The sequence below is a fragment of the Lissotriton helveticus genome, chromosome 12 (assembly GCF_964261635.1).
Source record: "Lissotriton helveticus chromosome 12, aLisHel1.1, whole genome shotgun sequence".
NCBI classification, from domain to species: domain Eukaryota; kingdom Metazoa; phylum Chordata; class Amphibia; order Caudata; family Salamandridae; genus Lissotriton; species Lissotriton helveticus.
Window position 1 is genome coordinate 576,624,093 of NC_136073.1, and position 25,849 is coordinate 576,649,941.

The 25,849-nt window shown below is 44.4% G+C and overlaps 1 protein-coding gene across 2 annotated transcripts in view; it reads right to left on the bottom strand.

The window, feature by feature from the left end:
• SPMIP8 (sperm microtubule inner protein 8) overlaps window positions 1–25,849 on the bottom strand; it is a 314,131-nt gene that overhangs the window by 238,102 nt on the left and 50,180 nt on the right. For both annotated transcript variants that reach the window (XM_078668396.1, XM_078668395.1), the window contains exon 4: window positions 1,444–1,618. In XM_078668396.1, the coding sequence (XP_078524522.1) occupies window positions 1,444–1,618 (175 nt within the window). The remainder of the gene's footprint in view (window positions 1–1,443; window positions 1,619–25,849) is intronic.

Below are 25,849 nucleotides of genomic sequence, written 5' to 3' on the forward strand. Positions count from 1 at the left end.
CGTGTATTCCAGAACATGCTGACCAAATGCCTAACTGATGTCTGTGAGCTTGTTCTTCAGCTGATGAGGTTTTCCTAGTGGTTCATTTTCCAAAGGGTATTCAAGTAAAGCGGCAGCAAAATCGGGGACTTTTTCTGGCTGGGTACTGGGGACCAGGGTGGTCTCAGCTTGTGCTTTGTTGGCTCCTTCTTTGTTCTTTTCTTATCTTCTTTTGTTGATTCTGTGCTCTAACTGTACATTTAAGTTAGTCAGTTCAGTCAAGGAAGCAGGTTGAGGCACACATGTACATTCCTCCTTGATTCCTTCTTGAAGACCTCTTCTGAGAAGTGTTATCTGGGTCATTTCAACCGAAATGGTCTCTGGAGCTACTTACTTGAACAAGGTTACATATGTCAGGGCAGATAGTGTCTTGCTAGAGATCCCAAACTGCTTCTCCTGCTGAAGCCTTGGCATCACATCAAACACACACACACAAACGTTGCCTAAAAGGTAGCATAATCATCCAGGCAGGTGTCATCAGTGACCACTACAAGTGTAGACAGGGATGAGGCTGAGCCTGTAAGGCTACTTATACATGAACCTGCCTTGGAATGATCTGAGTGTGACTGGACGAAAGGTAAACTGAAGCAATAAAGCTTCCAGGAACCTCTGGGTTTTCCATGTAGGGAAATCATTTAGCCACTGAATAGTAAACCCTAGTCTGGTTATGAGAATGACAAACATAAATTTAATCAATGCTGATATTTGCTATATGCAGACTTATCTGATTTATATTCATTGTGGATATTATGAAAGACTAGCTGGATTTTACAATCTGGAGGTCAACAAACAGAGCCATATTCCTATTTGTTATGTGAGATTAATCAACTTGCATGCATTAACTACCTTTCCTCACTGTTCCTGGCAAACAGTTATTTTTACTGTTGCCTAGCCATTCTGTAACTACCTAAAATCATGTGTAACCATACATTCTCACAAATGTACCTTTACAAATAGCAGACCACCATAGTAGTGTCTGCAAAGCCAGCAAGACATGTGGGTGCTTGAAGTTGCAGCTGTACTTTTATGTGAAAAAACAACTTTGTCTACTAGTGCACTTCAAAGTAAGGAAGCTTGCTCTGCTTTGGAGGATATCAGTTTCAGAACATCTTAATCCAGAACTGTCAATCGCCTCTATTTACACTTGCTAAACTTACAAAGAAGCTTTGAGACAATTCAATTTATGGTGATCATTATGCACAAAAACCCAATCTCTGCATTATTCTGAATGAAAAGAGGACATCCTAAAGTCCTCGTATTACTGTCTAAATTCACAGAATACCTGGGAAGATCAAATTTTTCTCTTGTCATAATATTGAATGTGTATTTTGCCACATAGTACTCTATGGAATAAAGAACATACCCTGCATCATGCATCCTCTCTTAAGCCCAAGAGTTTCTTACCGTTCCTTTTGGGATCCGGTAGTGTGAATTCTTTTGCTGAAGAGATGAAGTGAGACCAGTCTGAAGCAGCTTGGGTGTAGCTGGGCCATTCTTCATTGGTGATGCCCGGAGGTAGAGGAGCCATTGTTCCCATCCCATACCTCTTTGAGAACTGACGGCCTGTCTCTGTTGCTTCCTGAAAGGCAGAAACAAAATCAGAAGCTTATACTTTGTAGGTTGCAAATTGATGTGGCTATGAGAGAGATGCATGTGTTCATACCTAGAAGAGAAGGCCAAGGACATTAGATTAGTGAAAGTGTATATGGCAACTTGACACCGTTTGCCACCACAGAAACCAAGAGGTACTTGCATCTCCACATGATGCCAACTCACAGACTTCAATGTTGCCAGACTTTAAAAAATATATATTTTTCTTGTGGGGCTTTTTCCACGAAGTAAAGGGGGTGTAAAAGAACCAACTATTAGCCAACGCCTTCAGAACTATATGATGCACATAATCTAACATCTGCTGCAAAACTTGCAGATTTTACCGAAAATAATTTAGTTTCTGGGTCAAATGGAGCAAAAGGCACTAAAAACACAGAAACACGTGTTTCAGCACAGTCGGAGACCTTTCACAAAATGTGACTGGTCACCTTACAATTGTCTTTTGCTATAGTTGAGTGTTTTTACTGCTACTAATAAAAACGGATATCCTCTAAGGCCATTCCTTCTTTCAATTCAGCACGTTCCTTTGTTACTGCCACAACACCACCAAAGATGGTGCTCAGTCTTGGAGTCACAAGGTTCAATAGTCTGTAGTCAGAAAATCATTGGATTTGAGTTTGAATTTTAAACTCTGTATCTAACTCACAAATTCCTAGCACACACTTGCCTACTTTATTTCATATGATAGAATACAATTTTATCCTGATTGTCCAATGGTACATCACTGGTTGGATACATACTTTTCAAGTTTCATTCTTTTCAACTAGGGTCTACAATCAAGAGAACCTGGAGAACAAATGTGTGCATCAAAAATAAATACTGTAACTGGAGAAGTTCTACAGGTATTGCAGCCAGTGCTTTATCACAGTATAAGTGAAAGGGAGCTCCTGTAAAGCTGTGATCAGGGTCTTGCTGGTGCTATATCAAAATCTAAAATAGATATTTAGATACAAAATAAAGAAATGCTTAGAAAGAAGAGAGGATGGAGGTAAAAATTAATGGGTACTCCTTATTTGTGAGGATTCAAATATAAATCACATAAATAAGATTTAATATTACCAATGACATCACATCAGCTACTTTCCATGATATAGCACTATTTCCTTCAAAATGACCTGTGATACTCTGGAAGAATTGGTTCATCCAGGGTCAGACTGTCCTGCATCAAGAGGTTGTTTTGGGTTGGACTGTTTTGCATCAAGGTTTGTTTCAATATATTTAGGATATGTTTAGTGTTACGTTACATGCATGGTATGGCTCATCACTGAACAATAAGCAAAAAAGCTGGTGGCCTTGAGGGCAGAAGTAGAAGTCTCCATTGCAGACAATTTGAGACCTGGTTAGTTTGAAAATATTTGCAGAGCGTAGTGATCTCATAGGTGTATAGTAGCTGTAGGCAGACCCATTCTCCACTAAGCTCAGTGCATAAGATTTTAATATTGGTTACGTCTTGAGAATGGGAGCCAGTTAAGATGTTCGAAAACAATAAGTATTTGAGTTCCTTCTATTGGCTCTCTTGTGAGGGATAGACTGGTTTGTCCTTTTTCCAATTTTGAGGAGAATGAGATGTTTCTGTAAAGAATTTTGCAGTAATTAAGTCCTTGCTTGCCTATTGTCCTGATGAAGAATTTTCTATGATCGAATCAGAGGAGGTGACAACTATATTTTTCTAGCCTGAGTTGGTGGAAAGTATTTCTAACACCTCACTGGAGGTGTTGTTTGAAGGCCAAAGATTGTGTCAAGGTTCCTCACAATGGTGTATGATAAATGAGAGGGCAAAGGGAGAATTGCTTGATGAATGACAACGGAAATTTCCACTACATCACAAGGAAGAGTTATGTTTTAAGCCATGAGGACAAGACTATTTGATTTCATCTACAGTTTCATTTTCTAGGCTAATCCCTCTCGGTACAGAAACTCAAGCAACTACAGGATTTTTTTCGCCTAACTGGGCTTTTTCAGTGAGGAGCATCAAATATCCTGCAGTGTAGTGAGGTATGGGACACACATCACCTGTCCACTTTATGCCACTCCACTCAACGCCACTCCACTCCACTCTACGCCACGACATTCCACTGTATGCCCCTCTACTATGAGACATTATACGAAACACCACTCTGACATTCAACTCCACAACACTCCACTCTGCACCACTCCACTCTATGACAAGCCACTCCAGTCTCCGGCATGACACTCCACTCTACGACAGATAACTCCATGCCACTCTACTCTATGCCCCTCCAGTGTAAGACATTGTACGACACACCACTCTGACACAGCACTCCACGACTTGCCACACCACTCTCCCCCACTCATCTCTCCCCCACTTCCCCGCTCCCCCACATCCCTCTTCTCCACTCCACTCTCCCAGACTCCACTGTCCCCTATGACACTCTCTCCCACGACATGAAAGTAAAGAGCTACTGGGCTGCTTTCCACATCTGTAAATCCAATACAATAGGGCCATTAGCATTTGCCATGTCATTGTTCCTGCTTTCCATATCATTAATGAGATGCCAGCACTTGATACTCTTCCCTGAGAAATGCCAGTGATGATGACAAGACTGTAAGGTGTAAACAGATTTTAGCAAAGTGCTTAAAATAATATAGATGAATTGAATGCTTACCCTGAGTTATAGTACTTTATATATGACTTTTCTTGACCTGGATGACCAGTACTGATAGTCTTATAGTTTAGACCATTCTGACAAATATGCTTTCTTTTTTATTGCTGTTATGATGATGAATTTTGACATGTTTGCTTTTATGGTTTTTATCTTTGTGTACAGTTGGGGGTAGTCAAAAAGGTAAATATACATGTGTATATTTACTCGCATGTACATTTAATACTACACCTAGGTGAGGCTCTCTACCTTTATGCTATTTACCATTTCCGAGTGCAGATTTACACCTAGTAGTTCAAATGTCTCCACCCTTCCACCCTTTCAACCACATACAACAGGAATTAAGGGGTACAGGCATCAAGCTAATTAACAGTCGCAAACTGGCCGATTTACAGACTTGGACCGTTTGCGACCGCTAATTAGCTTTTTGGGATGCTTCAAGCCCTAAGCCATTCGCAAATTAGGTAACCACTATTTTTGCGATTACCTATTTTGCGAATGTATTTAGGGAATCGCAATTTGCGATTCCCTAAATGCAATGCAAGAAGCATTCTGAGAATGCAACTTTCCATTACGGAATCACAAATTACCATCAACTTCAAGTTGATGGTAATTTGCAATTCCTTTGAAAAATGCCAAAAATTGCATTTTTCAAAATGCCTTGTGGCGCACCCAAATGCCCTTAAGGCATGTGGGTGCGCCACATGTGCACTCATGCCATTTTTTGGGGTGCATCAGGGTGGCCTTTTGGCCCCCTAGCACCATTGAAATTGCACGCGCAATTTGCGATTACCTTTTTGGTAATCGCAATTTGCGAGTTGTTTCCCATTCATTCCCATGGGCCTCTAGGCCCATAGGAATGAATGGGAACGCATTCCCTATTAGTGAATCGCAATTTGGGATTCGCTAATCGGGAATGTGTAGGAATAGCAATTTATTTAGCGATTCCTACATGCATAGGGAATTGCAAGTCCTTAATAGCGATATCCTTAAAAAAATTGCTAATAAGGAATCGCAATTCCTTACGTTGATGCATGTGCCCCTAAGAGTGTTCATTTACTACTAGTAACTTCGCTCACAAGTGTTGAGATCTCCGGCACTTTGACTGAGACCTACCTATAGAAAAGTCAACATAAAATTAAAGTTGATTATTCTTTAAAAAAAATATCAAAAGTATTTTAATTTAAAATATATATGTACATTTTAAGTATTTCTTTTTAAGCTAGAACTAATCAAATAAAAATGTCACAGCACATTAACTCATTAAAATAAATGCTTATTATATATTAAATGTAAATCTGTGTTAATTTATAAATAACATTTTACATAATAATTTTAAAAAACACCCTCAATAATATTTTTATTTTATTAATATTTGTAAAAAACAAGTTGAATTTAAATATTTTTATTTTTAATAAAAGTTATAAAATTAGGTTTCTTACAGTTTAATAGTACAGCAATTATCATTTTAATTGTGCGTGTGTATGTGTATATATATATATATATATATATTTATATATATATATTAACGTGAACGTAAAAATTATTTAAGTTCATATTATTTCTACTTAGTATTTTAGTTCGCTGCCTCCATTGGTTTCACCAAAACTATATTTAAAAGAAGAAGCCAAGCAAGAGGACTTAATTTCTCATGAGCCATTTGCACAGCATGCGCCATCACTGGATTTTCCATCATCCACCAGCACAGAAAGTGACATCACAGGTTTACTGCCCATGGCACACTGCGCTCCTCCTCCTTCCAGGACCTACTTAATGGTGGCTGCAGTACATACGCACGCAGAGCCAGGCACACTGGCTCTCTCCCTACCCACTACTACCCTTCAGCACTCCTCCATCCTTTCAATACCAGCTGCTGCTCGCCACACTTCTGCCACACAGCGCTACACAACATGGAAGAAGCATTCACAGGTGCCTCCTGCAAGTTCTCATGTACTCTCCCACACCTTACATATGAAATTAAATTAAATGAAATATAGATTTTTAGAGCGCACCACTACCCGAAGGTATTGAGGCGCTGCGATTTGGTAGGAGCAGCACCAAAGTGTAGGAAGAAAGACCAGAGAGAATAGCGCACGAACAGATGAGCAGAGACTATTTGTGAAACAGCCAGGTTTTTAAAGCTTAACGAAAAGCAAGTAAGTTGGATTCTTGCCTCAGCTCCAGCAGAATTGAGTTAAACAGTCTAGCAGTTCCAGCTATGAAACTTCTGCCACCCCAAGTTGTTCTTCCAACCTTTGGACTAACAATTTTGGCAGAGGAAGATGATCTTAAGGATCTTTTTTTCAGCATATACCTTTGAAAGCACTGCCTAGGAGATTCTGGGTTGCCATTGTGCAGTGCCTTGAAAGCAATGCATAAGGATTTGAACTCCACCCGGTTTTTGAGCCAGTGCAGTGTGGTAAGAACATGAGAAACCGATTGGTGCTTGTGGATCTCTAGGAGTAGCAGAGCCGCTGTATTTTGAATAATCTGCAGTTTATGTAAAGGCTGACCAATACCACTCTGCAGTAGTTAATTTTAGAGAAAATTAGTTCAGTGATCACGGATTTACGTAGGTCCAATGGAATAAATGGGATGAAGGCTGACCAATACCACTCTGTAGTAATCAGTTTGAGAGAAAATGAGTTCAGTGATCACTGATTTACGTAGGTCCAAAGGAATAAATGGGAAGATTTTTCTAAGAGTACTGAACATCAGGAAGCAGGTGGAGGTAATGGAATGTACATGCCCTCCAAAAGAGAACTTGTTGTCAAATTGGACTCCCAAATCTTTGACTTTGGCAACTGGGGTCGGGAGTACCCCTAGTTCCTGAAGCTACCATTTGGGGGACCAGAAAGATATGTCCCTACCAAATAACAAGAACTGGGTTTTGTGCAAGTTAAGTTATAAACAATTGCTTGTTAACCACTTCCTACTTGTTGCATGCAGTCATGGTAGCAAGAGGCAGTCTCGTCAGGAATCTCCATCACCGACACCACAATTTGGGTGTTGTCAGAACATGAAACCACTGCACATCTGAAGGTTTAATTTGTATGTTACTTCCCAATCTAAATTGCAAAGTGTAGGACTCAGGTCTAAGCTTTGAGGGACCCCACATGGCAAGGGGAAAGGGGAAGACTTGTGGCCATTTAGCGCCGCAAATTGTTCCCTGTCAGAAAGGAAAGTCTGGAGGAGCTTAAGGAACTTACCCCTAATGCCTAATGATAAAAGGCAATCGAAGAGAAGGCTGTGGTTTACGGTGTCAAACGCTGTTGACAGGTCTAATAAAATCAAGGCAGAATTTCCTCCAGCGTCAAGGGTTTTTCTGATTTGTTCTGAGGCCGAGATCATTGCTAGCTTGGTGGAATGTTGGCTTCTGAAGCCAAATTCGATAGAATCCAACAGCTCATTCTTCTGGATAAAAAGTGAGACCTATTTTTGTGGGGAAAAGGAGGCAAGAGATGGGCCTGTAGTTATTGGGATTGCCGCTGCCTAAATTGGGCTTTTTTAAAAGAGACATAATTGAGGCCATCCTCCACCTTTTGGGGAAATAGCCTCAGGAGAACATTCTGGTAAAACTGGCCATGAGATGTTCTGGAATAACTTCAGGGGCTAGGTGGAGATCCCAGGGGGGACAGGGGTCCAGGGGAGAGCCAGATTGATGTGGCTAAGTAATGTAGGAGCCGGCTCCTCTGAAAGAGGGGTAAAAGACAGAATTAGACCAAATCCAGTTGGAGAGGTCTCCTGAGATACACATGCACTATTTATTCTATTACTAGCATCAGTAAGGGTCATAGTGTTCCCAGCCGCGTCCACTCCAGTAGCCGTGACCTTGGATGTGGCACCAGAGGAGTGATTATTTAGAAATGTATTATAGATGGCTTCAACTTTATTTTGAAAAAGCCTAGCTAGCTAATCACAGAAAGGTTGGTCGGCGATAATAAGTTTTGCTTACGGTAGCTTGCTGAATTTCACCACTGTGGTAAAGAGCTCTTTGGGAATATTTAGGGAAGATTTTATTTTATTAATAAAGTAGTTAGATTTAGCTTTGCGCAACATATCCTTGTATGTCTGAATGGCCATCTTGTAGGACGTTTTGTCACCCGGGTTGTGTTTAGTGCCTCATTTTCTGGAGATCCTTCTAGATGCTGGTTTGTGAATTCTCAGGTTCTCATCAAACCAAGGTTCGGAGGGAGATAATCTGTTGTTGTTGTGATTTTTTTGAGGAGCGAGTAACTTTTTTTTTAATCCAAAACATATTCCTTCAGATACAGTCTTTTCCGTTTTTCTCCCACCTTAACATTCTCAATACCCGTGTACATAGTAGTTTAGTTTTCCATATCCTGCATAGTAAAGGAGACTAAACAAAGGTTATTTTCAGACTGAAAATGTTTCCGAGCCATCAATAGACATGCAGTATCACATCCGCATTTCAAAGTACTGCACATTTTATATTCAACGAATAAAACCCCCATACCTATTCCGCCTCCCACCCTCCCATCCCACCCTATTCCCCTCCTGGTCAGTCGTACTATAGTGTCCCAGATGATTACAGGGAGTCAGTATATAGGCATCCTCCCAAAGGATACCATGTACCAGTGCAGGATCATAACGTCTCTGTTTTACGGGCCAAATGACAGATAATGGCCAAGCACTCTGTGCATTACTGAGACGCTGTATCTTGTGTGAGAGATAGATCCCGTGCTTCCAACTCAATCAACATGGCCTCCCAATCTAATGAGATGTGTAGCTTCCTCAGTCACCTCTCCTCCTCCCTTCGGAGAACTGCGCCCTCCGCCTTTCCCCATTGAAGCATGTCAGTCTGCCAGACCGTAACCGCTGGGCACCTGGGAGATTTCCATCTCATAGTGAGCACCCTAATTGCAAAAATAAGGGCAAGATCCACAAACTTTAGCCACACCGTCTGAACCTTGGAGCCCCTGCTGAGGCCCACCAGGTAGGTTAGGGCTTCATCTGGAACTGGGAGTTGTGTCACTGTGGCTAGGGACTGGCGCACCCCATCCCAATAACCTTGCAGTCGAGGACAAGACCACATCATGTGGATAAAGTCCCCCTCGTCTCCCTTACAACGGGGGCAACAGTGGGGGGAATCCGGGAACATATGGTGTATCCGTTTCGGTGTAAGGTATGATCTATGTAATACCATCGCCTGTATGAATTTGAGCCGTGCATTACGCATAACTTTTTTGGGATGTTCTAGTATACGTTTCCATGTGTGGTCTGTAATCTCCCCACCGGAGTCCGCCGCCCAATGTGCCCTAAGGGAGGTAAGCGTGGTCGCTGCATGTGCCCGTACTCCAGTATATAACCAGCGCACCAAATGTCCTCCAGGTCCCATGTAGTATAGAAGATGTACTAGGGTGTGTTGTGGGGGGTCAGTCCTCTGTGGGGCCCAGGTGGCCCTAATGTAGTGTGTTACAGTGGCATGTAAAAGGTACAGGCGTGGCGGTGCCCCCGTGGCCCGCAAAAAGGAGTCATGGTCTAGCAGAGTGACATCACCGAAAAAAGCTCCCACCTAGTCTATCCCGTTGTCCGTCCAGGCCTGTGTTCTAGTCCGTGTGAGTCTGCCCTGTGGTGTAGGTATGCCTAGTACAGGTATATTCGCGGTGTATAGAGTTGCCGCAGATGTGTAAGACAAGGCCCTCCTCCAACAGAGCAGGGCGCTCCGCAATAGAGGGGGGCAATCGTAAGGAATCTGGGCCTTTGGCAACAACAAGGTGTGTAGCTCCCCTCGATTCAGCCTCTGCTGTGTTAACCCGATCTCGTGTAAGTTCCTCTCCGCAGTCCAGTAGGACAGCCACTGGAGCTGGCTAGCATAATAGTAGCCTCGGAAGTCTGGGGCTCCCACGCCGCCACTCTGTGTCGCCAACTGTAGCTTCTGAAGGCTTATCCGTCTCCGACCCGCGCCCCAAATGAGATTAGTCAGTATGGTGTTCAGTGTATTAAAAACGGATTGTGGGAGAATTACGGGCAGATTCACAAAGTAGTATAATAGACGAGGCAGCATCACCATCTTTAAGATGGCAATCCGCCCCATTACTGATAGGGGCAGAGAAGACCAAAACCCTACACTGGCACGGAGCCCCGTTATTGCCCGCTGGATGTTGCCTTCTATCTGGTCCTCTTGTGTTCTATATACATAGATACCGAGGTATTTAAAGGTGGTGGGGGCCACCGGTAAGAAGTAAATGCCAAATTGTAAGTGAGTAATGTGTGGTGTTTCTTGGAAAAAATAACTGGCCGATTTTTCCGGATTTATGGTCAGTCCCAACAAACGTTCAAAGATAGGGAATATATTCTGGAGGGGGGCATTGTCAGCCGTAAGGTCCCTCAAATACAAGAGTGTGTCATCTGCATAGATAGATATTAGATGATGTACCCCATCGATGCAGATGCCAAACTGTTCCGCCGATCGTCGAAGAGCCAGGCCAGGGGTTCTAATGCCAGCACAAACAACAGGGGGGACAGAGGAGACAGAGGGGACAGAGGGGACAGAGGGCACCCCTGTCTCGTGATTCGATAAATGTTATATTTGTCAGAGATATAGCCACCCTTATGGGCCCTAGCCGTAGGAGACGTGTACAGTAAACGGACCCATTTTAGGTATGTATCCGGAAACCCAAATCGCTGCAACTTCGCAAACATGAAGTCCCATGATAAGGAATCGAATGCCTGTCTAAGGTCTAGTGCGATGCATCCAGCATGTCGGTGAGCTCTCGGGATGGCTGCCATGACTGAGTGTAGCCGTCTAGTGTTAAGTGAGGTTCTGCGGTTCGGGAGGAAGCCGCACTGATCACTATGGATAAGCGCTTTGAGATGTGGTTTGTATGCGATTGGCAAGGGCCTTACTTAGTATTTTGTATTCGGTGGCTAACATAGAAAGGGGTCTATAATTTGACATCTCTAATCCGTCCCGTCCCGGCTTGAGTATAGACAGGACCAGCGCCTGCATCGTGGAGTCCGGCAGACGGCCTGTCTCCAGAGCCGTCTTATAGACGGTCTCCGGTGTAGTCACTAAGGACTCCGCATATGCAAGATAAAACTCAACAGGGAGCCCGTCCATACCCGGCATCTTGTTGAGATTTAGACCTTAAATCGCAGTACGGATCTCCTGTTGGGTAATAGGACCGTCTGTGTCTTTCCGCACTTCCTCCGATAGTACCGGTAAGGGGAGGTCTCGGAAGAAGTCGGCAATCAAAGAGCTGTCCTCCGAGGGGGGGTGCATAGAGTGTCTCTAAGTGATCATGGAAGGCGGTATTAATTTCAGCTTGTGTGTGGACTACGTGCCCCGCCAGGGTGCGAGAGGAGCGAGTAACTTGATGCTAGACTAGATCCATTGATGGTAGGATTCCGATTCAGCATCTAGGTCTGCATTTTTCTCAGACAAAGAACAGGTGAGATGAGCAGAGAATAGGTCTGGGTGATTTTATGCCAAGGGCAGCGCGTGGAGTTGGCCATCAAAGGTTGATCTATTGGGAGGATGTTTCCAAGTTTAATTGGAACATCACTGCACTACGGTCTGACTAATTGACTCCTACACCAACAGCACCCACCACCCCACTCGCTCAAACTCACACAAACCAGTCATTTGCTAACGCTCATTGTAGGAAGGCGGAGTATTATGTGGTGTGAGGTTTAGACCTCAACATGTAATCCTTTCAAATAGCCCAAAGATGGCCCTTCACACTGATAAATCCTTAGCTCATTCCTGATAGTGTGGCAAAGAACAGTCAGGCTTTATTAGAGGAACATGTGTTTCAGAGTACCAACATAGACGATAAATAATTGAAACGATTTGTGAGAAATCCAACACTAGTTTATAATAATGGAGTGTATTTTTATTTTAATTTAGACACCAAAACAAACAGAAGAGCATGCATATAACCAGAGTTATAGGTTTTTACAGCAACATAAAATCAGTGCAAAATAATACCGTAAAAATGTAATATTATGGTCAATAGGAAAAACCACTAGTAATCGGTCGATTGTAGGTCGAGTTGTGTTGTACCCTTGCAGGGTAAAGGTGATACAGATCCAAAGACTAAGCCACAATAATCAGTTCAATTTTACATGGGCCGTGGATCCCGGGTGCAGAATTGTCCTGGCTGTCCCTGGTGTTGAAGGGAGTTGCGGCCAAGCTGCTTTTACTGCTTTACATGGTGCTGCAGAAAACAAGATGCAAAAACACAAGAGCGGGGTGTAGTGGCGACATCGGATGCAGGTATTTTTATGCAGCAGCAAGTTAATGGGTCAGTTACCAGACTGGCGACCAACAAGCCTTGGCAGCAGTAAGCTCAGCTGGGAGCTTCTATGATATTTGGAGGTCCCGGGAAAGACGGTAGTAACTTGAAACTTTGTAGAAGGCCAGACTACAGTTCCCACAATGCACAAGTCCATTTGGGTTCGACCAATCCCTCGGAGTGCCAGATGGCCAGTGATTCTTCAGTTACTGAGCATTGTTTTACCTGCAGTTCGCAGGGAACTAGTCCCACTAGTCCAATTGAGTCCGAGTTTGCTTCTTGCTCTCTTAGCATCTCCCAATCTGGAGGAACTGACCGTTAGCCTAGCACGAGCCTTGTTCATACAGTTCCAAGAGGTGTTGCCACAGCTAAAGAGTATCATTTCTCTTTGTTTCTGCAAGTTCATGTTGTCAATGACAACGGTCCCTTCTGTGTCCTTTATGATGCAAGTTGGATCAAAAATGAGTCTCTGGTGTCAAGGGGGTCCCTTCATTCCTGGATTTAAAGCAGTTTAGGGATGTGGACCCTGGTAGCCAATGGGTAGCTAGTCCCTACAGCTAATCAGCCCCTGAGGTAACCACATCTGGGGGGGGGGGGTGTAGGTCACGTTTCTTACTGAAAACCCACTATTTCGACCATTTCTAAAGATGGCAGGATGCTCTTTAAGGTGCACATATCAGGTAGTTTACTTTGGAGGTGTGGCTAGCTTTCCTTGAGATGTACACCTCCTGAATACCCAATTCCCCATATTCCTGGGGGCAAATGTGCCTAGGGCAGGGGGAGGGCTGTGTACTCTCTGGGAGACAGCCTGGATGCATATCAGAGGTGGTGCAGCCTTTGAAGCTCACCGCCGTGATGTGTCACTTCAGTAGCTTTCCGAGGAAGGTGGAGGTGTGACCTCCTTCCTGCCCAGGCCTTTGTTCCCTACTCCTGGGAATGATCACATTGCCTGGCAGGATGTTAGAAACCTGTCTTGGGTGTAGCAAATGTGGGCTGCCAGCTTAAGCATAGTGATGATGGGGCAACTAGGCGACTAACCTCTAAAGTGTCAACCTGGGTGCATGCCAGTTCGCCCTCGACACAAGATTCATGTCAGGGGCGAGAATGCACATTGTTTAGCACCAAACTCAACATAGTAAAGGGGTACCATAATGGAGCTAATGACCTCGGGTTTGCCGGGGTGCTAGCCAATGTTATCCTATGGACCGTCTATCACTTATAGTGTGCTTTAATGGTAAAGGAAACTATACGGACATATAAGCTTGCACTTGCATGTACAGACCTTCGCTATGGGGCATCCTGCCTCCTGGGCTTTAGACGGCCTTCCTTAGGGGAGACTGACACATATCAGAGATAGTGCATTAACTTTACCACACATGGTGAGGGCAAAGTCGAGTTCGAGCAGTTTGCACTGCTCCCGCAGTCTGCAATTACAAGCCTGCTCTCAGTAGTTTACTTGGGTCCCTGAGGGTGGCACAAACAATGCTGCAAGCCTAGGGGATCCCTTTACCAACCAGGCCCTGACTACAACTTGTACCATATACTAGGGACTTATAAGGGGGTAGAGTCCTTGTCAATTGGGATTGCCAATTTACACATAACCATTTTAGGGAGAGAGCACTGGCACTGGGGCCCGGTTTGCAGGATTCAGTGCACTGTCAGAGTAAAAAAACAGCATCTATCTGTCAAAAAGGGGGCAGAGAGTGGGGGATGTAGGAGGCTGGCTTAGTTTATGGGGCGAATTCAAAGGAGTGATGCACCTTGCACTAATCCAGGTAACACTTCTTGTGATTTTAGTGGTCTTTAAGAGCTTTCAGTGGTTATCAAAGTGGTAGCTGTGGATAGCAGCCTTCATGCTTATCCTGAAAAAGTGTAAAGCAGCTTCTTTTGCCACAAATATTCGACAGATAGATTAGATGAAAAGGAACCAGACAGTGTTCATAAAAATAAGTTTATTTATTACACAGCACAATCACTAACACATTAGTACATCTCTTATCAGGAGATATCAACAATACACATGAAAATACTCAAAAGAAATCTGGTAAGTCGCACATATATACACTGGTATCCAGGGGAGACCAAACCATATACTAAATAAGTGGAATGGGAGCTGCAAGGAAGAGCGGGACTTGGACCAGAAAACTCACAGGAGCTAAGAGAACCAGGAACCACCCAAGGTAAGTACCCAGGAACCCCATGGAGGCTGTGTGCAGGGTGGAAACACAGCAACGTGCATACTAGAAGTCAATTGAGAAGTTGCAGTTAAAAAAAAAAAAGGACCCTTTCCAGAGGACCCAAAAGAAACCCTTTGGAAAGGCACCCCACCCATGGATGCCCCAGGAAACAACCCAGGGAAGCCAGGTGCATAGGGGTGAAGTGTGGTCGAAACCTGCAGTAGACAACACTTTGGAGAAAAGGCCTCTAGAGAAATTCACAAAGATGTCTGGTGGAATCCAAGGGTGTATTCTTGAAGACAAGAACCTGCTAGCAGAGGTGACAGCGGAGTCTATGATACTTTGAGGTGACCAGGAGGCACAGAAGCACAATGCCCACCCTTGGCAGGGAGCTCAGGAGAGTTGATGAGGACATTGTCGCTGTAGCTGTGGGGATCAGCCAATGCTGAGGAAGACCAGGAGCTATGCATGAGCTGTCCGTTGTCAGATGTCGGTGTCCAGGTGGCCGGTGTCCTGCGGAACCACCAACAAGCCTTGGTAGCCGCAAAAGGTGTGGACGATGATAAGATGCAATCATTGGGACTGGCAAGGTCCGAGGGTCTCACCAAGTGCAGAAGAGTCAGAGCAGATCCCGAGCAAGCAGGGGAGCCAAAGAAAGCAGAAGATGACCCTCGAGAAGACCCACAGGCCGAAGGCACAGAAGTTGCAAGACGACGTCAGGCAGCTCACCAAAAATGGAAGCCCAAGGTGAAAAGGATGCAGTGAAGATGCTTATCTTCGAGGGATGAGGTGCTGGAGCTTCTTCTAGCCCTAGTATCACTGGAATACAGAGCCAACAAGCCTTGGCAACGGCAAATCGACGCGGTGCACAGGGGTTTTTAGTTGCAGCATCTCCAACCGGGATGCGGTCTTCCAAATTGCAGGGAAGACAGTTCAGGCCTCTGGGAGCCACAGAACCTCCACCTGTGTTGCTGAGCCTCAGAAAGTCTAAAGGACGACAGGAGCAGCAGACCAGTCAGCTCCATTGGGGTGCCTGCAGATGCAACGGAGTGACTCCTTCACTCGAAGGGAGATTTCTTCGGATGTCCTTGATGCCCACAGGTCTTCTGGAAAACCTCAGCAAAGCACAGATACAGATGAGGCAGAAGACTGGAAGAACAGTGAGACCAGGAGCAGCAGGAGTCTTCCTTGATGGACTTCGACTGGGGGCGAGACGGCAAATGTCCAGATGGTCGAAAAGTGTCTTGGCTTCAGAGGTGAGTCTTGTACCATGACAAATCTGAGGATCCACCCATAGGGCAGCCCTTAAGAACCCTAAGGAAAGGGTTGGAACAACTCGGAGATCCCTCCAAGGGGAGGGGCTGGAGAGAGGGGAGGGCACTCCCCTGTCTTTTGTCCAGTGTTGTGCCAGAGTGGGAACCAAGGGTTCCCGAATTAGCTCAAACTGGAGTATGCAAGGAGGGCACCAGAAGTGCTTTCAATGCAGTCTGGCGGTGCTGCAAAGCACCCCCACCCAGCCCAATACACTAAGTCCTGTCTGGGAGGTGGTCAAACCTCCCTGTGACACAAAACCTATTGTTCTACCTTCCTGTGCTCAAGCTTGTCTCAGCAGAAGGGCAGAATAGTGTCTGTGGTTAGTGTCAGCACTAGTTTGCTGCCAGACCCTGAAAGTCTGTTACTGGGTGTGCAGGGGGACTCCTCTAAGTGCATGGGATCATATCTCCAACACTGGAATCAGTGTTGGGGTATGATTCCAACATGTTTGATACCAAACATGACCAGGTTCAGCACAGCCATAATATAGTTAGACATCTCGTAATGACTGATGTCCACAATATATTTTTAAATGGATGATCACACTTACAAATCCTTAAGAATCGACTCCGGATTTGTAGGGGTGTCCTGCTCATGCAGGTGCACCCGCTCACTTATAATCAGGGCTCACGGTTTTATGGTATTTATATTTTCGACATTTCTGTCTGTATTTATCCATATTAGTTTTTTGTCAACTTTATCTGTATTTATCCATATTTATAATGGATCGTGTGAAAAAATAAAGCTGAACCTGGTATATTCCCACATATATTTAACTAATAAATATGCAGTTGTGGTTGAATGCCTGCCAGGTTTCAGTGATATGAACACCTGAAGAAGATAAATCAATGTACTTATATGAAAGCAGAAGATGACCCTCGAGACGACCCACAGGCCGAAGGCACAGAAGTTGCAAGAAGACGTCAGGCAGCTCACCAAAAATGGAAGCCCAAGGTGAAAAGGATGCGGTGAGGATGCTTATCTTCGAGGGGTGAGGTGCTGGAGCTTCTTCTAGCCCTAGGATCACTGAAATGCAGAGCCAACAAGCCTTGGCAACGGCAAGTCGACACGGTGCACAGGGGTTTAATTGCAGCATCTCCAATCGGGATGCTGTCTTCCAAATTGCAGGGAAGACAGATCAGGCCTCTGGGTGCCACAGAACTTCCACCTGTGTTGCTGAGTCTCAGAAAGTCTATAGGACGACAGGAGCAGCAGACCAGTCAGCTCCATTAGGGTGCTTGCAGATGCAACAGAGTGACTCCTTCACCAACATTCCACTGTCCTTCCCCTGCACAAGATACCATAAGATGACAAAGCCACTCTTCCCAATTATAGAATCATCTCCCTCCTACAATACACGGAGAAACAAATGAACCGACACCTGACCGACCTCCACAGCAACCACCAGCTCATCAATGCCAAACAATTCGAATTCGGGTCTGACCATAGTACAGAAGTATCCCTCATCTCCACCACAGACGACATCTGCATGATCTTTGACAGAGAAGCGCAGCAGCCCTCATTCTTTTGGACCTCTCGTGGAGTATTTGACACAGTCCCACATCCCAACCTCATCAGGCAGCTGCATGAGATTGACATCTAAGGACCCGCTCTCTGATGGATCTGCTCTTTCTTAAGGAACACATGCTGTCAGCTTGGTACCTTACTCCTTGAAGCCCTCAAAATCATCTGCAGATTGCCTCAAGGTTCATCACATAGCCCCACCCTCTTCATTGGATACATAATCCCTCTGGGCACGTCATCCACTCACATACCATAAACATCCTCTCCTACACTGATAACATGCAACTCATACTCTCACTCTCTGACAAGACCCCCCAACACAAGAAACAAGTTCCCCATCTAAATGACTGAAGTCGCTAACTGGATGAAAGGCAACTGTCTCAAGCTCAACAACTCACAATGGAACTCCAACTGACACACTGCTAAACTCTGACCCACACTCACACCCAGCACCCTTGTCAGGAACCTTGGAATAATCAGATCCTAAACTGGAAAAGACTGCACAGCCAGAACTGTGAAGGTGCCAAGATTTAAAAAAATAAAATCAGGAGGTAGAGCCTTCAGTACCTCTGCTGCCAGAATATGGAACGATCTTCCATTTGAGTTTAGACAACTGGAGGATCTTCTTCCATTCAGGAAGAGATTAAAGACATGGCTCTTCCCTAGTGCATAACTTTGCTACTCTGACGAGACCCTTTAGCAGGAGCCCAGCTGGGCATACATATGTGTGCACCAGGATGCCTGTTAGGTGACAGTGCGCTTTACAAGTGTTACAAATAAATAAATATGTCAACACTGTCACTGCATCCTGCTTTCATACCTGAAGGCTTTCAATCAACACTAGAAAAACAGCCACACATGCCATAGTCACCAGGACGTTCGAATACGAAAATACTCTTTATGCCGGGATCACCTAGCACCTCACTAGAAGACTACAAAACAGCCAGAACTTGGCAGCCAGACTTATCCTCAACCTACCACACAAAACTCACATGATACCACAACTCAGGGAACTCCACTGGCTCCCAATACAGAAACATGCTCATTTCAAACTCCTCACACATTCAAGGCACTACATGACTTAGGCCCCACCTACATTAACAGTTGCATCTCCTTCCACCTACTCTTCAGACACCTCTGCACTGCAGGACTCTTACTTACACACATCCCACGCATACACAGACCTAGATGAGGAGGTTGGTGTTCTCTACATCGCTCCTAAAGCAGAGAGCAGCTTCCCACTCCACATCAGACACCCCTCATCTCTTCTTGAATTCAGCAAGAAGCTGAAGACCTGGCTATTCAGTTAACCAACCTACCATAGGCAGGGCTAGGCGCACACACCTGCTCTGCACCAGGATGCCCTCACTTGTGATAGTGAGCTTTATAAATACGCAAAATATAACATAAAACAACAAACATGGCAGTATGTTGCAGCAACTGTGAAGGGCCATGTGTGGTGCTTGACATTCTCCAAGGCTAAGCTGGAATATATGGACACCTTTTTTGAAACCCCTAGGACCGTAGTAACTTAAGAAGTGTAGTTTATGAATTACATTTTTACTCTTTTGTGGGTGTGTGTTTGAAGTAGCATGACTTTCTTTCAACCAGTCTTTAATGTCATCTAAATCTCACTAATGTGCTAGTAAGTATTCCCCATTTTGCAGCCACTCCCCCATGTCCCACCTACATTTACTTAAAAAATGTATGCCTAAGTGTCAGGAGATCTCCACCACTTTGGTGGAGACATCTGTGCAGAAAAGGTAAGTGGAGGTGTAGTTTAGTATACGAGTAGTAATACTGAAATACTACTTTACATACTACAAGGTGTAGGTTTTTAGTAGACCTTTGAATGTTTTGATGGTTATTTTAACCAAAATAAACTATTGTGTTGGTTTGATAAAAAACAGAACCCAGAGTGTTGCACTACTCCCACAGACGGGTGCCAGCCAAGAACTGATGGACTGTGAATATGAATGTGAAGGAAGCATATTCAATTGTGTAATAGTGGTAGGGTTAGATAAGCGAATTGCTCGAAAACCAATTATTTAAGAGCTACTCTCGTACAAGTCAGTCTACTTTGAAGAGAAAAGCACTCATGTAGAGCTGCTCCCTGCTAATAGTCAGTGGCTGTTACCGGACAGGGTGGTGGGCGGGAGGAATAAAAAAAAATGTAAAGCACTCACCTTAGCACCACTAAAAGCTGCCTCGTCTCCGACCTCCTTTCTGCACCAGGATTCACACAGCCTCCCAGAATCCCCAGGCCAATCACGACGCTACCTTACAGCAGCGTAGTGATTGGTCTGAGCACCGTGGTTCGGCACTCAGACAGCGACTGGGAGGCTGGGCATGTTCTCCACCCAGGCTGTAAAACAGCCTGAGTGGGCAACATGCAGACTGCGCTCGACAGTTTGGCCTACCCGACCAAACTGTCATGCACACATAAGGTGTAGCCACCACTCCTCTGCCTTGTGATGCAAAGAGCCCAGCCCCACCCGCCCTAACCTACTGTGGCTTCAACTTGAAGCTGAATACAAAAATCAAAATGATAATAACTGAACATTATTATCATTTGATTTTTTGTATTCAGCTTGCAGTTGAAGCAGTGTGGCGACGCTCCTCCACCTTAGCGAAGGAGCTGTAGCTGCTTATAGTGTTCCTCTTTGAAGCCAACAGAGGAAACCGCTTAGAGCACGAGTTCTTGGTGGAATAGCAGGTCCGGTTAACATCCCTTTGGAAAGCGATTGCTTCTGGATATCAGCATGTCATGGACTGATTGCCCATTGTTATTGTACTATGAGCTTCCTTTTAGCCCCTTCAGTGTTCATGATGGAATGGTTCAGTCATAAGTACCAGTGCTCCTGGGCTCAGGGCGGAACCATTCTGTCATGTTCAAAGCGCCCAAAGTCCCTGTGCTGCAGACAGCAGAGGGATTTCCTTTTTTTCCATTTTTGCCTTGGGAGGTGGGAAGAGCTTCCCTCAACCTCCTGAGGCTTTTTTTTCTCAGTGTAATGACAATCGTGTGCATTGCACGCTGACGTCATCACATTGACAATGAAAATAAAACTGAAACTTAGTTTCAGTTTCATTGTTTCGGTGCTCGTGGGGCTATCTCAGAATTACATTGGAGGGGTATTGTTGGAAAGGGGAGAATCTCCCCTTTCCAATGATGCCCTTCTCTAGTGGATACCTGCTTAAACTCCTGGGGGCAGAAAGCACCCTAGACGCCAGGGATTTGTTTTTTAGGTCAGGGATGGGGGCTGCCAAAATGGGCATGCCAATGCCCCCCCCCCCTTCCCCCAAAAGGAAAAAGTATTTCTGCCACCCCTCTGTATTTATACCGAGGGTTGGGGCTGCCCAGAATGGGCCTGCCAATGCCCCCACCCCCCAAAAAAACTGCCAAAGTCTTTCAGCCCCCCCTCATGGGAGGCAGATGGAGGGAAATAGCCCCTTATCTGCCCACTAGGCACCAGGGATTTTTTTGTCTCCAAAGTATGTTTGCTAGGTTTCCTCAGGTGCCGGCGAGCCAGTGTCCAAAATCCACAGCTAGTCACATTGCAAGAAAAGTGTCTGTTTTTACTGGAAAATGTGATGTGTCCACATTGCGTTTTGTGCCATTTCCCATTGTGGGTACTAGACCTACCCACACAAGTGATGTACCATTTTTATTGGGAGACTTTGGTGAATGCTGGGTAGGTGGAAGTTTGTGCATCCTCGCAGATTCCAAAACTTCCATCTCAGAAATGCGAGGAAAATGTAGTTTTTTTGACAAAGTTTGAGGTTTGCAAAGAATTCTGGGTAACGCACAAGCCACCACATCCTGAATTCCTCTGGGTGTCTGGTTTTCAAAAATGTATAGGTTTTTTTAGGTTTCCCTAAGTACCGGCTGAGCTAGGGTCGGGAACCCACAGTTTGGCACATTGCAAAAAAAAGGGCCAGTTTTCACTAGAAAAATGTGATGTGTCCACGTTGCATGTTGGGCCGTTTCCTGTCGCAAGCACTAGGCCTACCCACACAATTGAGGTAGCATTTTTATTAGGAGACTTAGGGGAACACAGAATAGTAGAACAAGTGTTTTTACCAATTGACTTTCTTTGCATTTCCGCTCTTCCAAATGTAAGACAATTTATAAAAAATGAAGTCATTTTGAAAAATGACCTCTAATTCACATGCTTGTGTGGGTACCCACAATTTTGGAGATGTGCAAATAAACACTATATATTTTGTTCACATTTCGGAAATATATAGGTTTACTTGTTACCTATTTTTCACTCTTTATATATTACCAAAGGAATTGCTATATACCGGGTACACAATGAAAAAACTTTGCAAGATGCAGCTCAGTTATTGGCTCTGGGTTCCTCAGGTTCTTGTGGAACCTACATGTCCTATATATGCCCCACAACCAGAAGGGCCCAGCAGATGTAACCATATATAGCTTTAATAAATATGTCATTCTACAACCAATATTCTCCTAAGTCAGGGACTCCCTTCCCAGGGATCCGTGACCTCCATACCATGGAGGAGAACTAAGACCTTAGCTTTGGAGATGAGATAGTTGCAATTTTAGGAGCACCTTCACCTCTGGGAGCCGATAGTGGTGCAACGACAGGCAGTCAGTCACAAGGCTGGCAATCCCTAATATCTATGAATCGCGAATGGGTCAAAATCACACTACACAGCGCATTGATGACATAATATCTAAGGGCTAATATAGACCCCAACAGCCTACTAGTAAACAACTTCCCTCACCTATTCCTTGAAGATGATGTCTTCAAAACAGAATGGTCCCTAGTACCATGGAAATGCACTAGGGGCCTACTAATCCTTATAATTAACACAGCTAAAAGGATAGCCGATGCCCTGCTTATTAGGATCCAAATAGATAGCGAACTCAAGACCATGATTCAAATCACCGCTTTCAAATCGAAACTGACCGAGCTAAATAATGAGATTGCTGAGAACAAGGAATACCTGATGAAGCAAAAAATTACGAAGTTACAAAAATACATTTGCAGATTTGATCAATAAAAGGTGTACCCATACCTTAAAGCAGACTTTGTTCCCCCAGGAACAAGTAACCCCTCAGATGAAAGTTCATATACCACGTGAAAGGGCTCATCCACCAACAGTGACTAAAGCACTGAAAGTTGGGATGGGAGCAACCCTAGAAGGGGAAGTCGCCAAGGTTTCCCAGGATTCCAGATGCCATAGTACCATGGGCCTGCCTTTTGGCAGTACCCAATGTTCCCCCAAGGCCCCCCAGTTCTACCCACCCGGCAACAACCAACATTTTTTAGACAGAGGCTGGGGCAGAGGGCGCTGGCGAAGAAGAGGCAACCAGCAACAACAACAACAAAACAGAGTACAATGGGAGGAACCACAAAAGAACGCAGTGAAGACTCGGAGCTACACTCAAAGGGTATTGACAGACATTGAAAATAAAGGTCATGGTTATGTACCAACCCCTCGAACAGATACAGTTCGAGAGCAATGTGAGATTCAGAATTTCTTCCTCAATGTACGCCCCAAGGCTTTCATGGGAAACCAACACCTGAGACAAATGACTCAGGTTTGTGCAACCCCTCTACTTTCACTCTTAAGAGCAGGTTGGTTTCTAATGAGGTGCTCACTTTCGAGCAAGCTGTACTTAAGCACTTAGAAAAGAGCACGATGCCTAGACACTTTAACAATATCTGAACAGCAGAATTGACGGCTGTCAATTCCCTGCGAATGACACGGCCATTACTATAAAAAGGAACTGACAAAAGCGGAGCAACCGGGATCATGTCCACTAAAAACTATGACACAGAATGCCAAAGAAAACTCAGTAATAGCCAATACTATACACCAATTGCAAGTAGACCTATGACACGACTAACCAAGACTATTACAGCTATGTCTTCACAGCAGAAAGCCTAGTCTGGTTGAGTAGAACAGAGGCAGATTTCCTCATTAAAAAAGACCCCAAAGTATCCTATTTCTACATCTTGCCAAAGATACATAAGGGTGCCTCACCAGTCCCAGGAAGACCCATAGTCTCGGGTATTGATTCCATACTTGAACCGCTGTCCAAATTCTGCGATCATTTTCTACAGCCATTGGTCAAACAAACCCCTTCCTACCTGAAGGACACAGCTGACGTTTTACGTCTCAAGACAGAGATTCAACACACTAACAACATCAATCTGTTGATTACCCTTGATGTGGGTAGACCTCTATACCAACATCCCCCAGAGGGCCACCTTGGGTGTGATAGAGGAGATATTTAACAGTACCAACTGGGACTCTTCCACTCTCCGCAGTTTTGTTCTCAAATGCGCTGCACTCGGACTCACAGAAAATTTCTTCGAGTTTAAGGCCCAACTCTACCACAACAGTCTACACAAAACCTACGGACCGCAACAGCCTGTTATTTAGTAGCCACCATCCACGTTCATTAAAGGAGAATTTACCCTTTGGTCAATTTTTGAGGCTGCGAAGAAATTGTAGCAGCCTAGAGATTACAACACTGAGGCAGACAAGCTGGCTATTAATTTGAGCAGACGAGAATACCCACAACGTAACATTGCGCTCTCCAAAAAGAGATCTAGGAACAACAACTGCTAGGCTCTACTTGAACCTAGAGAGAAAGAACAAACTGACACTCTCACATGTGTTACCACCTAAAAAGAAACTTTAAAAAACTGGGGCATATTGAACACAGGGTCCTTGGAATTAGATATTCCTAAATTTGCATTCAAGCACACGAACAATCTTAAAGATTTGCTAATACATACGAGACCTAAGCCACAGAAAGATGTCACAACGGCAATTGTGGGAGTTGCCGCCAGTTCAGGCCCACTACCCATGCGGAACTTGCTCAGTATGTGCATTCACCGCAGTTAACAAAACCATAACCTTTTCAGACTCTTTCACATGGGAAATACGTGCACACACTAACTGTAATACAACCAACTGTAGCTATATGATCACCTGCCCATGTGATCTAAGATATACAGGTATGACCACCAGATCTGTGAAAACACGCATCACAGAACATCGTAGTAATTTCCGTTGTCACAAGCTCAACAAATTTTTTTTACACATTTTGCCCAACTTCAAAATTCACCTGGCTCCCTGCGATGGGTAATAATAGAGGCGTACCCCAAGATTAACAAAGGAGCCCGGTTTGCGAAAGAACAGAGATGGGTCTATCATTTATCAACCAGCACACAAGGGTTGAATGAATTTATTCCCTTGAGCACATTAAACACTTGACACGCTTAGAAACCAATAATGCAAAACTTTTTGTGATGCCAGTACAAATAAACTAACCCCAGATTATGTATTAGCACTACCCCTACCCATACATGAGGTAATACAGTAGCGCAAACCATAGAGTGATTCACACCACTGATACAAATATGGATTATATCAAGGCCTAAGTTTCTCAAATATGTGGCATACACGATAATATAACACGCAATGAATCACACTAACCGATTGACTCACACTACTGATACAAATATGGGTTTCCGATTATATTACGGCCCAAGTTTTTCAAACATTTCGCATACATGTGAATATAACATGCAATGAATCACACTAACCGTTCCATACCACTGTGTAAACTCAAAAAACATTCTAAGATGGCAGTCATTTTTTACTAGGATTAAACATCTTCCAAGATTGCCCAAACGTATTTCTGCAAAAGCTGTAACAGTCTAGTGCAAGCTGTGAATCGTCCGGAAGGTTCACGCCAATTCCACTTGAGTCACTCACAGTATTTAAACAAGCCTGCTGGACGTCCCAGCACCTCCCGATCCCGGCAGAAGAGGGTAGGTCGGCCGCCTTTTGCAGACTTTGCAAAACGTGAATATACTATGGCACAATACACTTTGCTCTTGTAGGAAATATTGATTAGATACCTTTATTATTTGCCCATACATTGGGAAGCCTCAGCCACTGTATAACTAGTCTGCTCAACTTCATGCTAGACGCCCACAGCTCTGACAGCCCTGCCGCAAACAATTTGTTTTCAGATTATTTATAGACCAGATATGCTATACCTACACCAATGCCAGTGCTGTTATTTTGAAGCAAAGTAATACTTACTCAACTCATGTCCAGGCTGTTCATGGTAGCGGATAAGCCCGTCACTCACCGTATTTTGTCAACGCCTAGTAACATCGTTACTAGTTTGCAAGACTCCTGCATTGCTTAACACACCTTAATCACATAGTTTATGTGATATGCTCTAATTTTTGTTTCTTTTAATCCACAACCCACGCATCACACAAGGAAATTCCTTGTAAGA